Source organism: Gallus gallus, chromosome 12 (assembly GCF_016699485.2).
Source record: "Gallus gallus isolate bGalGal1 chromosome 12, bGalGal1.mat.broiler.GRCg7b, whole genome shotgun sequence".
Lineage (NCBI taxonomy): Eukaryota > Metazoa > Chordata > Aves > Galliformes > Phasianidae > Gallus > Gallus gallus.
This window is the reverse complement of record NC_052543.1, coordinates 2,498,949-2,512,095: the sequence shown is the minus strand read 5'-3', so window position 1 is coordinate 2,512,095 and position 13,147 is coordinate 2,498,949. Positions and strand designations below refer to the sequence as shown.

The following is a 13,147-nucleotide window of genomic DNA, read 5'->3' as shown; positions in this document are numbered from 1 at the left end:
GAAGAATATCAGCTAACGATAGCATGAAATTAATAGAGACAAAGGAGAAAGGAGAAAGTACAGCAGCACAGCCTGGCCTCAGCTTGTCCTCACTGTTAAACAACATAACAAAAAAGGAAAGACGAGGCAGCCACTGGAGGGAGGGACAGGAAAGTTGGTTGCCATCCCCTCCTCTCGCTTAGCCAAACTCTTCAGTGAGCCGTTGGGCCAGTGCAACACTTCCCCACCCTTGCAGCTCCACTCAGAGCTTGCTAAGACTTGGGGGTACTGCCAGACCTTTTCCCAGGAGAGATCATTTCCTCCAGGACTCCTCAGATTTTTGAGTAGATTCCATATAACAACATACTACAAAGCCAGTGAAAGGGACCTGCCATGATGAACAAACCGAGTGCTTTTAGTCTCACAAGCCCATTTCCTGCAGTAGCCAGTGTCAACTCACCCCAAGTAAGTCATCATCCACCAGCAGGAGCCCCTCAAAGCCACTTGTGTGGTCCAGCACCACGGTAGAGGGACCAAGCCGGCCCTCTGTTAACTGATCTGAAACAAAGAGTTGTAGATAACCTGTTAGGAAAAGACGTGCAGGATTTAAGGGTAGCTCTGAAGTGTCACCAGATAGACTAAGATGGCACCTGAATTCTGCACTCAAACAGTGTTGCACACATCAGACCACGAGAACTTCAGGAAAGGAGACACCCATGAGATTTAAAAGGAAGCTTGCACAGCAACACCCTAGGCCTAGGCTACGCAGCAGTCAGATCATAAATGAAGCCTTCACATCATCTGAAAATTTTACCTCTGCAAATTCAAAGGTCAAACTCTGAGCCAAACATTTGGCCAATGTATCACATAACTGAAGGCAAGCTCTGACTGTGGTCTGCAAGAAAAATGCTTTGTAGGAGAAGAGCCAGGATGCATCCTGCCACATCCTGCCTCATTCAGGGAAATGGATGCTAGCAAGAACAGAGGCAACAGGCTGAGGCCCTAACCAGCCATCCACAGAGGAGACCCACAGACAGAAATCACCTACAGGCCTCTGTGATTCCCAGAGAGGACAGCACTCCTCACAGCTGGTCATGGCAAAGGCTCTGCATGTCGCTATCACTGAAATATATCCAACTACTGCTCCAAAGCTGCTTTTTTAGGCATTTCCACCTGGAAACATGCCTCCTCCATCAACAAGCAGACCTGCTTGAGGTCTGTCTGATGGGCTGCTAGCAGGCAGGGTGTAAAGGGACAATAAATTAGAGCACAAGATGGCAGAAAACTGCTTACTCAGGGAACCGTGTTGCATGACATAACTTGTCCCCCCCAGTGAGACAGCACAAACACAGACTGTAGGTATCTTGTGCCTCCTACCTTGGCTGTCTTCAGAGCCATTCTCCTCTGCTAGCAACCGCTCAAGGTGCTCCTGCAGGTTCTGGAACGTCAGGTGCTTTCTAGGGAATAAACACATACAGGAGCACTTCAGAAAGCTCTGCCTTTGAGTTCTAAAGTGTTTCAGTTCAGACACGTGTCAGTATAGGATCGTGTTGACACATGAACCAAGGAAGTTCTGTCAATCTGAGTTTCTTGTCATGGATCTGAGGACTTTGCTGACCAGCATGTTGGTGCAATGAATGGAACAAGAACCAAATACAGTGTGAACAAATGAAGCAGTTAACAGAGGACCCTTCAGTCTTCAGCCTGCTAAGGAGTATTTTGCCAGCCTGTACTGGCAATGAGTAAAGACTGGGACATTGCTGAGGCTGGCATCATACAAACACAGCATAGGACAGGACTTAGCTCTTTTCCCAAGTACTTCATAATACAAAACCAGAAAGAAGACCATAGCAGCAGCTGTAGCAGCTCAGACAGAGGTCAAGCTCGCCCAGCATCATCTCCATGAGAACTGCCAAAAACAATTTGTCTTCACACTTTCTGTAATAAAGTAAATGCCTCGCCAACACCCTCCAGGCTACCACTGTAGAGACCTTCCACACAGATCCCCTCAGTTCTCTCGTCTCAAGGTTGGCTCACTTAGTTATTCCTTGTACAGGAGACCTTCCAGACTCGTGGCTGTTGCTCTTACTCTTCCTCAAAATCTCCAACAGCTCCAAGATAGCATTCTGAAGCTGGTGCGACCACAACATGCTAATCAAGATGAGGTCTGACCATAAATTCATTCTGTGGCATAACGATCTTCTTTGCCCAGAATCCCTTGTCTAACAATCCTTTACTTCCTATCTGCTTTTTCTTCTAACTTACTAAAGAGTTTATCTCCCTGTAGTCTCACTCCTGTGCAATAGAAATCAGCCCAGACCCCATTACTTTATGCGTAAAGTTGGGGCTGTTCCCATCACTTTGTAATAGCAGCAAACTTTGTCATTTCATACTCCTTTCCTTTTAAAACTTCCCAAGGATTAACAGAACAGCACTGCTTGTGTTGTGCTTGTAGGACCACCATGATTTCCCTTTATTACTGTGAGAATTGCTGGCTTTTCCTACCCTGGCTGCCATTAGTACTCATCTGTGGAACAACCATTCCACTTCTTTGGGACCAGAGGTTTTTTGAAGAAGTGGTGAGAGACATTCTGAAAGCCCAATGGATGTGAAGATGCACAGAAGTGGAATCAAAGAAGCAGCTTTGGACTGGCAGGAGAGAGTGGCTTCAGCAAAGCAGCTGTATCGGCAGCTAGCATGGAGAAGGAGTGCAGGAAAGAGGCAGAAGAGCACGAGACAGACAGAGAGAGGACAGCCAGAGAGGTTTACAACAACCTCCCCAAAGGACAACGTAGCATACCATAAAAGTTGCTCTTGTGTAGTTAATACTATTTTCGAGACCAATCTGACTGCTACTGGGCTTTCTACCAAGTCCAGGGAGAGGATTGGAAGGGAGCTACAGAGAGACCAATCCAACAAACTATCAGTTCTGTGCCTGCACTTCATCCATCGTCTGGCAAAGAAGTTAGCAGTACTGACAACCAAAACGCCTGGGCAGATGGAACATACGAAGGCACACTGGCAGGAGAGCGTGTGGCCAAGTAACATAACCCACCTTGCCTCCCCCCACAGGAACCTTAGCTCATCAAGCACACAGAAGACCAAGAGCTATTTTTAGCAGCCACAGGCTCACATTTGAGCTGGCACTACTAAGTATAGCCCGGGGAACATGACCCCAGCCCACTCTGCAGCACCACCCACCCAGCAGCAGCTACATGCCTGCTCTCTGCAACACTTGGACCTGCTTTGCACCCAACTGACTTGCCTCTGCCAAAAGATTTAAAAGCAAAGGAGCTTTTTCTCATCCAAAGCTACAAGTTGAAGGAGAAATGAAAGCAAAGAGACGGAAACAGACAGTGTACAGCAATTCTGTGTTTCTTTTCCTTTGGTGACTCCTAACAAGAAAAGTACGGACAATTCCACTGCCTGAGAAGCATACGGTCTTCGACGTACAAGTAGCAGCCTTGCATTTAGTTTACCAGGCACTGATGACATACTTTTCATTAGCTAAAACCTGGGCATTTTGCACTTCTTTGCAAGCAGAGAGGGAACAGGAATGAGAAGGGGAATGCACACTTGCCTATTTATTTCATAAATACTGCCTTGTGACATTTTATATGGGGTTTTACATGCAGGGGACTGACACAGCATCACTACCATCTAGAAAGTTGTAAGTCCCATACCTGTAAGCAGCTGCAGGCTGGTTCCCATTAGCACTGGAGAAGACCCGATGCAGATAGTCATTCAGTAGCCTGCTGTTCACAATCCCTTGTGAAAAAAAAAGAGGGAGAAAAAGAAGCTTAGAGAGTCAGAAGTCGAAACATTAACTTCAAGTAAGAGCAATACAGTTTGCAGACCAACACAGGGGAAGACAGAGCTCCAAGAAGTTATTTACCTTCTCACTCTCTTCACTAACAGCCCTAGAGCCCAGCAACATGGAGCGAGTGCATTTCTGCAACAGGGGAGGCTACCAGTGGTTCCCCAGGGTGAGACTACATCTTCAGGAGCCCCGCTGTACTATTTCCAGATAAAGTTACTTCAGATTTGAAAGTGGGGATCCAATTTAAGAGCAAAACCAAACCCCCATAAGCAAACACAAGTAATACTGGTGTTACAACTCCTGATGTCCTGGAACATTTTAGGTTAACTGCACTAGAGAAGTTGCAGAGACAGGAAGGCTTGCAGACACAGATCATCTAGACTAACTCACAGCTCTCTTTAATCCTGTACACCTCACACCAGCTTTCACTGTGCAAAGCTATCCCCTGTGTCACAAAGCTCTGGGTGCAACAGAGCTCTCAAATACCAGAACTGAGATCTTACAAGCACGATTCTGATGGATCGGTCAGTCCAGGAGAAAATGGACTGCTTACCAGGTACCAACATTTCCAAGGAAAAGATTGATCTCAGAACTTGAGAAGCCATCTATCCTGACTCAGATGGGACAAAGACAAGCAACACCACGCTCTCCAGCCTCACATCGCTGAAGAAAGGGCACTGTGACCCAAGCTGCTGGTGGAGTCCTTCATATGGCAGGAAAGGCCCTCCCAAAACCTCAGCTCAGCTCAGACATTTACTCAGTTTCAGCCCCACTATGCAAGATAACTGCAACTGGAATGCAGGTGATCTCATGTGAGGCCAGGGCCGCTCACCCTGATCCACAGCAGTCCTGCTCATACAAAGCATGCTCAGCCCATACCTGCAACCTTGGACTTCTCTGGCTCAGTGCTCAGCCTGTAGTTCTTCCTTGAGAGAGCCGTCCCAGCACCCCGTGAGGTCATTCTTCACAGGCACCAGCTCCAGAGCGGAGGTAAGACAGACCCTAGAACAGAACTTGCTGGGGAGGATGCTGCCACCTGAGGACTTCTCCCTTTCTTGTGGGTTCATGTGCCTGGAGTAAACAATAGGGTTAAGCCAAAGAAGTCAAAGTGCTACCACTAACACCACCACGCAAGAGCCCAAAGCCAGTTAGCTGCCAATCCTGCTCTCACATCCACTTGTCCAATTGCTCAAAATCTTCCCAGGATTTTCCCAAGATATGGATTTGAAGGGTGGACTATTTGGTGGGTAAGGAAGTGGCTGGTTGGCAGCATTATGTCCAGGTGGGAGCCAGTGACAAGCAGTGTCCCTCAGGGGGTCCATCTTAGGACCAGTGTTCTTCAACATCATTAACAACAACATATACAGTGGGATTAGCATGTCTGTGGATGACACCAACTTGAGCGGTGCAGCTGATAAAATAGAAGGAAAGGATACCATCCAGAGGGACCTGGACAAACTTGAGAAGTGGGCCCATGTGAACTTAACAAAGTTCAGTAAGTCTAAGGGCAAGGAGCTGTACTTGGGTTGGGTCAATACCAGATATGTGGACAGACTGGGAGAATAATTCTTTCAGAGCAGCCCTAAGAGAAGGACTTGGGGGTACTGATGGACAAAAAGTCCTGTATGAGCCAGCAGGGTGTGCTCACAGCCTGGAAGGCCAACAGCATCCCGGGCTGCATCAACAGAGGGGGGCAGCAGGCAGGGGGGGGATTGTCCCCCTCTGCTTTACCCTCATGACGCCCCACCTGGAGCACTGCTTACATGTCTGGGAGTCCCAGTAAAGGAGGGATGTGGGGCTGTTGGAGCAGAACCAGAGGAGGCCATGAAGATGCTCAGAGGGCTGGAGCACCTCTCCTATGGAGACAGGCTGAGGGAGCTGGGGGTGGTCAGCATGGAGAAGAGAAGGCTCTGGGGAGACCTCACTGTGACCTTCCAGTACTTGAGGGGAGCTTACAGGTAGAAGAGAGAGTGACTTTTTACACTGTCTGATAGTAAAAGGACAAGGGGTAACAATTTTGAACTAAAAGAGGGGAGATTTAGGTGAGATATCAGGAAGAAATTCTTCACTCAGAGGGCGGTGAGGCACTGGCAGTGCTGCCCAGAGCTGTGGGTGCCAAACCTGGAGGTGCCCCAGGCCATGGAGGGGCCCTGGGCAGCCCGAGCTGGGGGGCAGCCAGCCCACGGCAGGGGTGGGGCTGGGGGGCTGTAAGGTCCCTCTCAATCAAACCACGCTGTGATTCTGCGACACATCTTATACAGAGCATAGCGAATTGGCCTGAGACAAGTTAGGAACTCGGCAAGCGCCATGCTGAGTGACCAGCCAGGGACCCGAGCTTCTGGACACCCTAAACGAGCAGGAGAGTGCAGCATTGCTGCCGTGCCACAGCGCGTATCCCACCGGAGCAGACAGTGCTGCCAGCAGGTCAGAGAGAGGGCAGAGCAGCGCACACACATCAGCCTCTTCACCACTCGGATCTGTGATTCGGTGCCTAAAAACAAACCCGGCCCACGCAGCCCCAGCAAATGCGGGCTCTGACTGGAGCCAGGCACTGACCTGTCCACTCCGGGCAGCCGCAAGCAGACCCTTTTTAGAAGCGCAGAAGGAACAGCGCGGGGGAGGCCAGGTTTTAAATTGGGCCGGCGCAGGACGGGCAGGAGGGCCGGCAAATGCAGCTTTGTCTGGCAGCTGCACTCCACCCTCCCATCGCGGCCAGGGCGGGGAGACGAGGCCAGCAGCGCCGGCCTGGCAGCATCCCCACAGCAGCGGCAGCGCTCAGAGCTGAGGCGCTGCCCGGACGCAGGAGGAAAGCCCGGGTCCCGGCCCACCCCACAGCCGGCAGCAGCCCCGGGGCTGCCTGCACGTCCCAAACACAGCGACGTCCCCAAGGCCAGAAACGCCCCCAGAAGCGGGCAGCCTCCCACCGAGCCGCCGGCCCCGGCCCCGGCCCCGGCCCGGAAGGACGCGAACGCGATCTCCCCGCCCATCCCCCCGGCTGAGGTCGCACTGCCGGGGGCAGCCCCTGTGCCGGGCACCGCTCGGCGCACCGCCGCGCGCGGGCTGACACGGAACCCGGGCGCCACGGCCCAGCGCCCCGCACTCACCGCCGGCCCGGCCGCGCCGCCGCTGCCGCCGCACTACGGCGAGCCGCGAGGGCCATGGCGAGCGGGCGGGCGCGTTGCTGGGAGACGGGCGGAGGCGCCGAGCAGACCGCGCCCCGCACCTGCGCCGCGAGTCCGCGCGGGGCGTCCCCGGATGCGCGGCAGGCAGCGAGAGCGGGAGGGCGAGGGAACGTGTCCGGACGGCCGGGGCGGCGGGGGGTGGCGCGGGGACACCGGCGGGAGAGCGCTGGGTGCACGGCGGGGTGCAGCCGACGGGCCTGGAGCGGGCGTGGGAAGGAAGGTTTGGAAAGGCGGAATTAGGCGAGGGCACAAACGCGCCGTGCTGGGAGAGCGAAGGGGGCTGCGACTGCGCTCGGGGCTGCAGGACGGCTGCTCGGCTGCTCGCTGCCCCTGTTGCCATCTGTGGCGCAGCAACAAAATGTCACGCGCTGCGCTGGGTGTGTTGGTAGAACACGTCGGGTCCGGGAAGGTCCTGGAAGAGCCCAGCGGGCTGTTTCTATGGGCAGTCAGGCCGGAGTAAGTAAAGGGTTGTCGTGGTGTTATGGTCTGTGGATACTGGTGTTCCACATCTTAACATCTTGTGGTGCACTGGGAGCGAAAGAGTTGATGCTCTTCGAAGAGCATCCAGCTCTTCGGCTCTCCTCCCTGCTGCTCATCCCGCCTGCACACAGCGCCGCAGATCTACTGTAAGGCCAACAGCTTTCAGAAACTCTTTCTCCCATTATATTTGATTTATTAGCTTCAATTATAACTATTTTGTATTATAGTGTGTTTTCTTGCATCCCTACAACATATTTAGGAAATTAGTTTGTTTCTCCTCACATTGTTGTTGCTGTTTTTGATTATTCAGGGTCCACTACTTCCCGTTTCCAAAGGCGCAGATCTATGGATCCCTCTGCCCTGCTACTCATGGAACATGGCCAAACCAGCACATAAAGTGTTGACAAAGGTGGCCATCCTGTTTACAGGTGGCAGCACTGGTATTGCTCGCACAGGAGGCACAACGCCTGACTTTGGGACAGAGATGAGTGGTTGACACGCTCGATGGGCTGTGTCACCCCCTGCCTGGCAGCATTCCCACAGCAGCAGCCCTCAGACCTGAGGCACTGCCCGAATGCAGGAGGAAAGCCCGGGTCCTGGCCCACCCCACAGCCGGCAGCAGCCCCGGGGCTGCCTGCATGTCCCAAACACAGCGACGTCCCCAAGATGTCAGAAACACCCCCAGAACGGGGCTGCAGTTTCCAGCCTTGCCGCCACCATGTTGCGCGTTGGGAATGTTGTGACCCACTGGAGTCGGGGCCAGAACCCAGCTCAGCCTGAAGCGGGCTGCGGGGAGGAAGGAATGGGTTGGGTGCTGGGGGGAAGGGATCCCCGTGGTTCCAGCCCCTAAAGCTGCCCACCTCAGGAAAGGCAGAGAAGAATGAAAGCGACAGTGGCATGATGGAACTCTGTTTTATTGTGATGGACTCTGATGACTTTGGACAGGTTTGGACAAGCAGAGCTTGCACGCAGCTGCTCCTATGGCATCACTGGGGCCGGCTGTTGATGTTCCGGGCCCGACGTGGTACCCGGGAGCGGCTTTGCCCCTGGGCTGGCCCTCGCCGCCTGGACCGGCTCCTGCGGCGTCTTTGGGGCTGGCTGTGGGTCTCAGCAGCCCGATGTTGAAGAGGGGAGCGGCTACGAGTCCGGGCCCGCCCCGGCTGCCTGGACCGGCTTCCATCAGCCTCTGTGGAATTCCCTGAGGCCCCTGGTGCTCCCTGTCCGGTGTAGCTGTGGGTGCAGCTCTCGGCACTTAGGGTTGATTCCTGCCTGCTCCCACGGTGTGTTTGGGGCTGGCTTGGAGAACGTGGGGCCCGGCGCTGCAATGGAGAGCGGCTTCGTGTCCAGGCCCGCAGTCCCTGTCTGCACTGGTGGTTGAAGCCAGGTGCGGGGGAGTGCCTTGAGGACTGTGATGTCCCCTGGCTGGAAGAGTTTGGTGTGCTGCTCTCAGCAGTGGTGGCAGCATTACGGCAGCTCCCACGGTGTCCTCGGGGCTGATTGCAGGCATTCTCGTCCCGGTGTAAACGCGGGCTGATTCTCCTCTGGTCCATCCTGCGCTGACTGGACAGGACACTGTTTTCAGGCACATGGGAACCGTGTGCTGGTGTCAGTGGTGCCTGGCTGGTGGTGCTGGAGCTGCTGCTCTCTGGTGTCTCAGAGCCTTGGGCTGGCCCCAGTCCCTGCTGGCTGCTAGTGCTGAGGCCAACAAGATCTGAGTTGGTGCTGGAGGCTGTAAGAGGAGACAGGATGGTGAGCGGGATTGAACTCTAGCACTGGGGTGGGACAGGCTCCTATCCCTCCTGGACCAGAGGGACTATTGCCTCTTACCGGTGCCCTCTCCAGCACAGGCGTTGCACTCCCAGCTGGCTGTGCTCTGACTCAGGTTGGAGCAGAGTCGATGAGTGCCTTGTGCAGCACAGGAGCAGCAGAGGAGTAGCTCCCAGGGCCTGGGGAAACCAATGGGTTGTGGCCATGAGGACAAAGTGACCTGAGCCAGGGAGTGCCCGGCACAGTTCTGGTGCTCAGTCTGTGCTCCCCCAGCCTGTGCTGAGGCTGTGATCCCACACAGAGGTAACTCACCCCGCTTCCTCTGCCTGCTCCCTGCCGTGTGGGTAATGGCAGTCGCTGGCATCACAGCTCCTGTGCCTCTCTAGTAGTGATGCGTAGGCATTATTGTCCTCCCATGTTGGTGTTCTGCCAGAGAAAGGAGGGAATGTGATGAGCAATCACTGCCCCAGGACTAAAACTGAACCATGGCATCCCACCCCTTCCACCCTGTCCCCACTTCCAGCTTCCCAATGATACTGAGGCCCATGTTAATGGCTGCAAAGGGCCAGGCCTACCAGTGCCGTCCCTGAGCAGACTCAGCTCTTGTGCCCTCACATCTCAAGAGCTGGCTGAAAGACACCAACCTGAATGGGATTCGGATCCCCATAAGGAGCAAGTCTGGAACAAACCAGGTCCAGTCTCGGCAGAGGGGGCACTGGAAGCAATAAACCCCTGCACGCAGGGCCTGTTCCTGAAGCAGAAACACAAGCAGGGTGAGTGTGAGCCGGGCCTGGTGCTGCTGAGCGCCTGCCATGCCCACAGGGTGAGGAGAGGGCTCCTACCTGGATGCAGGCCCGGTGGAACCAGGCATGTTGGCAGGCTGTGCACACCATGGTGCTGTACGACCTGCTGTCCCCCACGGGCTCCATGCAGATGATGCAGGTCGTGTCCTGCGTCGGCGCTGCCTCCACTGCCTGCTGCGGGCGGTGCTCCCAGCAGAAGGAACTGGAGGAAGATGTGAGGGATGGGCAAGGTGAGAAGTGCTGAGAGGAGGGCAGAGGAGCAGGAAGGAGCCCCAGGCCTTGGCTCTGGCTCTGTCAGGCTGCTGGGAGCTGTCGCAGCGCGTTCCTCACTGCTTTGCCTGGTGCTGACAGCAGGGGTTGGAGGTTCACTGGCGATGCCTGGCAGCCCTTACCTGAACTCTCCAAAGTACTGGGTGACACATTCACCCTCGGAGGCGCAGGGGAGATGGAAGCTGCGGTCACAGCCCGCCTCTGCGCAGGTGATGGTGGCCCCCACATTGCCACAGACGAAGCAGAGCTGGAAAGAAAGAGCAGAGCGGCCCCCATCAGCAGCAGGCTCAGGGCCTACGCAGCGGGCCCCGCACCTCTGGGCAGGGCACAGGGTGCGGGCAGGGCTGGGTGGCACTCTGCAGAGCTGCCTGGTGAACAGGGCTCGTCTGCAAGAGCAGGACTTTCTCCTGGGGCTGGTTGGAAGGGCCGGGATTGCTTTCTTTGGACCTGGCTAAGCTCACACAAAGCTCCCTGTTCTGGTATAGTTCTCACCGTCTGCGCTGCCTGCGTCAATGTGCGTATCAGGTCTTCTATGGAAAAACGTGCCTCACCAATACCTTCCACGTATTCGCAAAGACCGTTGGCAAATAACTGTACAAGAGGAACCACATTGTCTCATTAATGCAAAAAGGAGGGAAGCATTCCTTGGAGAAAGCTGGCAGGAGCCGCGAGTGAACTCACCGCACAAAACTCATGGAAATAGAATCCCCCGTTCTCTTCTTTGTGCCCAAGTGTGCTCGAGTCCTCATCCACTCGGCCACAAAGCATGCATGCTGGAGAGGAGAGAGTAACAGCATTGAGCTCCTTGAAGGGCCAGGTGCTCCCAGGGGCTGCCCCAGGGGCTGCTCTGTGCCGGCCGTGCCAGCTGAGGGGCAGGGCCGGAGGCCGTGGAGGGGAAGGGGCAGTGCAGGCCCAGCGGTGCCAGCAGGCAGCCACAGCCCAACTGCGGCCCCCTGGCCAAGGAGCAGAGGGGCCCTGCCCGCGGCGGCTGGGGAGCCCCTGCGTGCCCCCACCTCCCCTCTCCGCCGCAGGCAGACCCCCAGCACCCCTCTGCCCGGAGGCAGGGAACTGCGTGCAGGGATACTTTGCTCTCACCAGGCTCCCTCGAGCCGGCGGCCTGCTGTGTCCCCTCGGACATCGTGTGCATCAACAGTGAGCACTCGCAGAGTGTCTGTCCCAGCAACACCAGGCTTTCTCCTCCGCGTGCCAACCTATGGGAGAAGCGGGACGAGGCTGAGTTCACAGTTCAGGCCCCCGAGCGCTGGGGAACCCTCCTCCCTCGGCAGCCTCAGGCAGCCCCTTCCTCCCTGCTCACCTCACCAAGTCGCACTGAGCTGGGCCTGAGCCCCGCAGCCTGAGCTCTGCTCCACACCCCATGCGTCACAATGGCCCCTCTCTGACACCCTCGGTGACGCCATCACACGTCACAGGGGTGAGGGCACCCCAGCAGGAGGGCGGCGGCTCCTGCAGCCAGCGCAGGGTGAGGGGCCCGGTGCCGGACGCAGCCCCGCAGGAACCCGGCGTGTTGGTGCTGCTGAAGGCACTGGGCCACACATCCAGCCTCCTGGCCCCACCTGAATGTTGCCGGGCCTGTGGCTCCATCAGTATCCCAGTCAAGTGTTTCCGTGTTCCCGTGATGTTCTCGAGGCTTTACTCTTTGATTATTTGCTGCTGATTACCTCTCGTTCCAATAAATGACTCGATTCACAGAATGACAGAATCTCTCTGGTTGGCAAAGACCTCTAAGATCACCAAGTGCCACCGTCCACCCCCGCAGCTGCCCACTGCCCGCGTCCCTCAGTGCCACATCCCCACGGTTCTGGAACACTTCCATGGACGCTGACTCCCGCAGCTCCCCGGGCAGCTGTGCCAGTGCCCGACCGCTCTTTCAACGGAGATGTTCTTCCTAATATCCAACAGGGACCTCGCCTAGTGCAACTTGAGGCCATTCTCTTTTGTCCTGTTGCTGTTATCTGGGAGAAGAGGCCAACCCCCACCTCACTACCCCCCCTTTTGCTAAGTTATATGGAGTAAGGACAACTTGATTTTGTTCCCAGATACCCATTTGTTGGGCAAAAGCTTCATTTAAGTTTCCAAAATTATGTTATGGGATCAAAACCTGTACTCTGTAGAATGCAAGCTCTCCTGTTAATCTGGTGGTCTTCTATGATAGAGAGACGGCTTTGGTGGACAGGGGAAGAGCGACGGATGTCATCTACTTCCAGTGCTTTTCAACATCTTCATCAGTGACACAGATAATGGCATCAAGTGCACCCTCAGCAAGTTTGCAGATGACATGAAGATTAGTGGTGCAGTCAATACACTGGAAGGAAGGGAAGCCATCCTGAGGGACCTGGACAGGCTGGAGAAGTGGGTCCATGTGAACCTAATGAGGTCCAATAAGGCCAAGTGCAGGGTGCTGCACTTGGGTCGGGGCAATCCCAGCTATTTATACAAACTGGGGGAAGATCTCCTTGTGAGCAGCCCTGGGAGAAGGATGGGGGGGTGTGGTGGACGAGAAGCTGGACATGAGCCAGCAGTGTGCGCCTGCGGCCCGGAAGGCCATCTGGGTTCTGGGCTGCATTAAAACAGGGGTGGCCAGCAGGGAGAGGGAGGTGATTGTGCCCCTCTACTCAGCTCTTGTGAGGCCCCACCTGCAGTACTGCGTCCAGGCCTGGGGCCCCCAGTACAGGAAAGATGTGGAGCTGTTGGAGAGGGTCCAGAGGAGGGCCGCAAAGATGCTCAGAGGGCTGGAGCACCTCCTCTCCAAAGACAGGCTAAGGGAGCTGGGCTTGTTCAGCCTGGAGAAGAGAGGGCTGTGAGGAGACCTCATTGCAGCCTTCCAG

At 55.4% G+C, this 13,147-nt stretch overlaps 2 protein-coding genes across 2 annotated transcripts in view; both read right to left on the bottom strand.

The window, feature by feature from the left end:
* RNF123 (ring finger protein 123) overlaps positions 1-6,943 on the bottom strand; it is a 43,367-nt gene extending 36,424 nt beyond the window's left edge. The window contains exons 1-5 of the mRNA NM_001293314.2: positions 6,904-6,943; positions 4,679-4,870; positions 3,663-3,747; positions 1,357-1,436; positions 440-537 (exon numbers count right to left, since the gene is read on the bottom strand). Of these exons, the coding sequence (NP_001280243.1) occupies positions 440-537; positions 1,357-1,436; positions 3,663-3,747; positions 4,679-4,760 (345 nt within the window). The 5' untranslated portion in view covers positions 4,761-4,870; positions 6,904-6,943. The remainder of the gene's footprint in view (positions 1-439; positions 538-1,356; positions 1,437-3,662; positions 3,748-4,678; positions 4,871-6,903) is intronic.
* Positions 6,944-8,370: 1,427 nt separating this feature from the next.
* On the bottom strand, positions 8,371-12,589 carry LOC121106636 (G2/M phase-specific E3 ubiquitin-protein ligase-like). The gene is made up of 7 exons (XM_046900153.1): positions 11,617-12,589; positions 11,397-11,512; positions 10,983-11,074; positions 10,794-10,892; positions 9,541-10,548; positions 9,289-9,407; positions 8,371-9,190 (listed from the first exon to the last, which is right to left on the bottom strand). Exons 1-5 carry the CDS (start codon positions 11,676-11,678, stop codon positions 10,420-10,422), a joined length of 498 nt encoding a protein of 165 aa, XP_046756109.1. The 5' UTR covers positions 11,679-12,589; the 3' UTR covers positions 8,371-9,190; positions 9,289-9,407; positions 9,541-10,419.
* Positions 12,590-13,147: the final 558 nt, after the last annotated feature.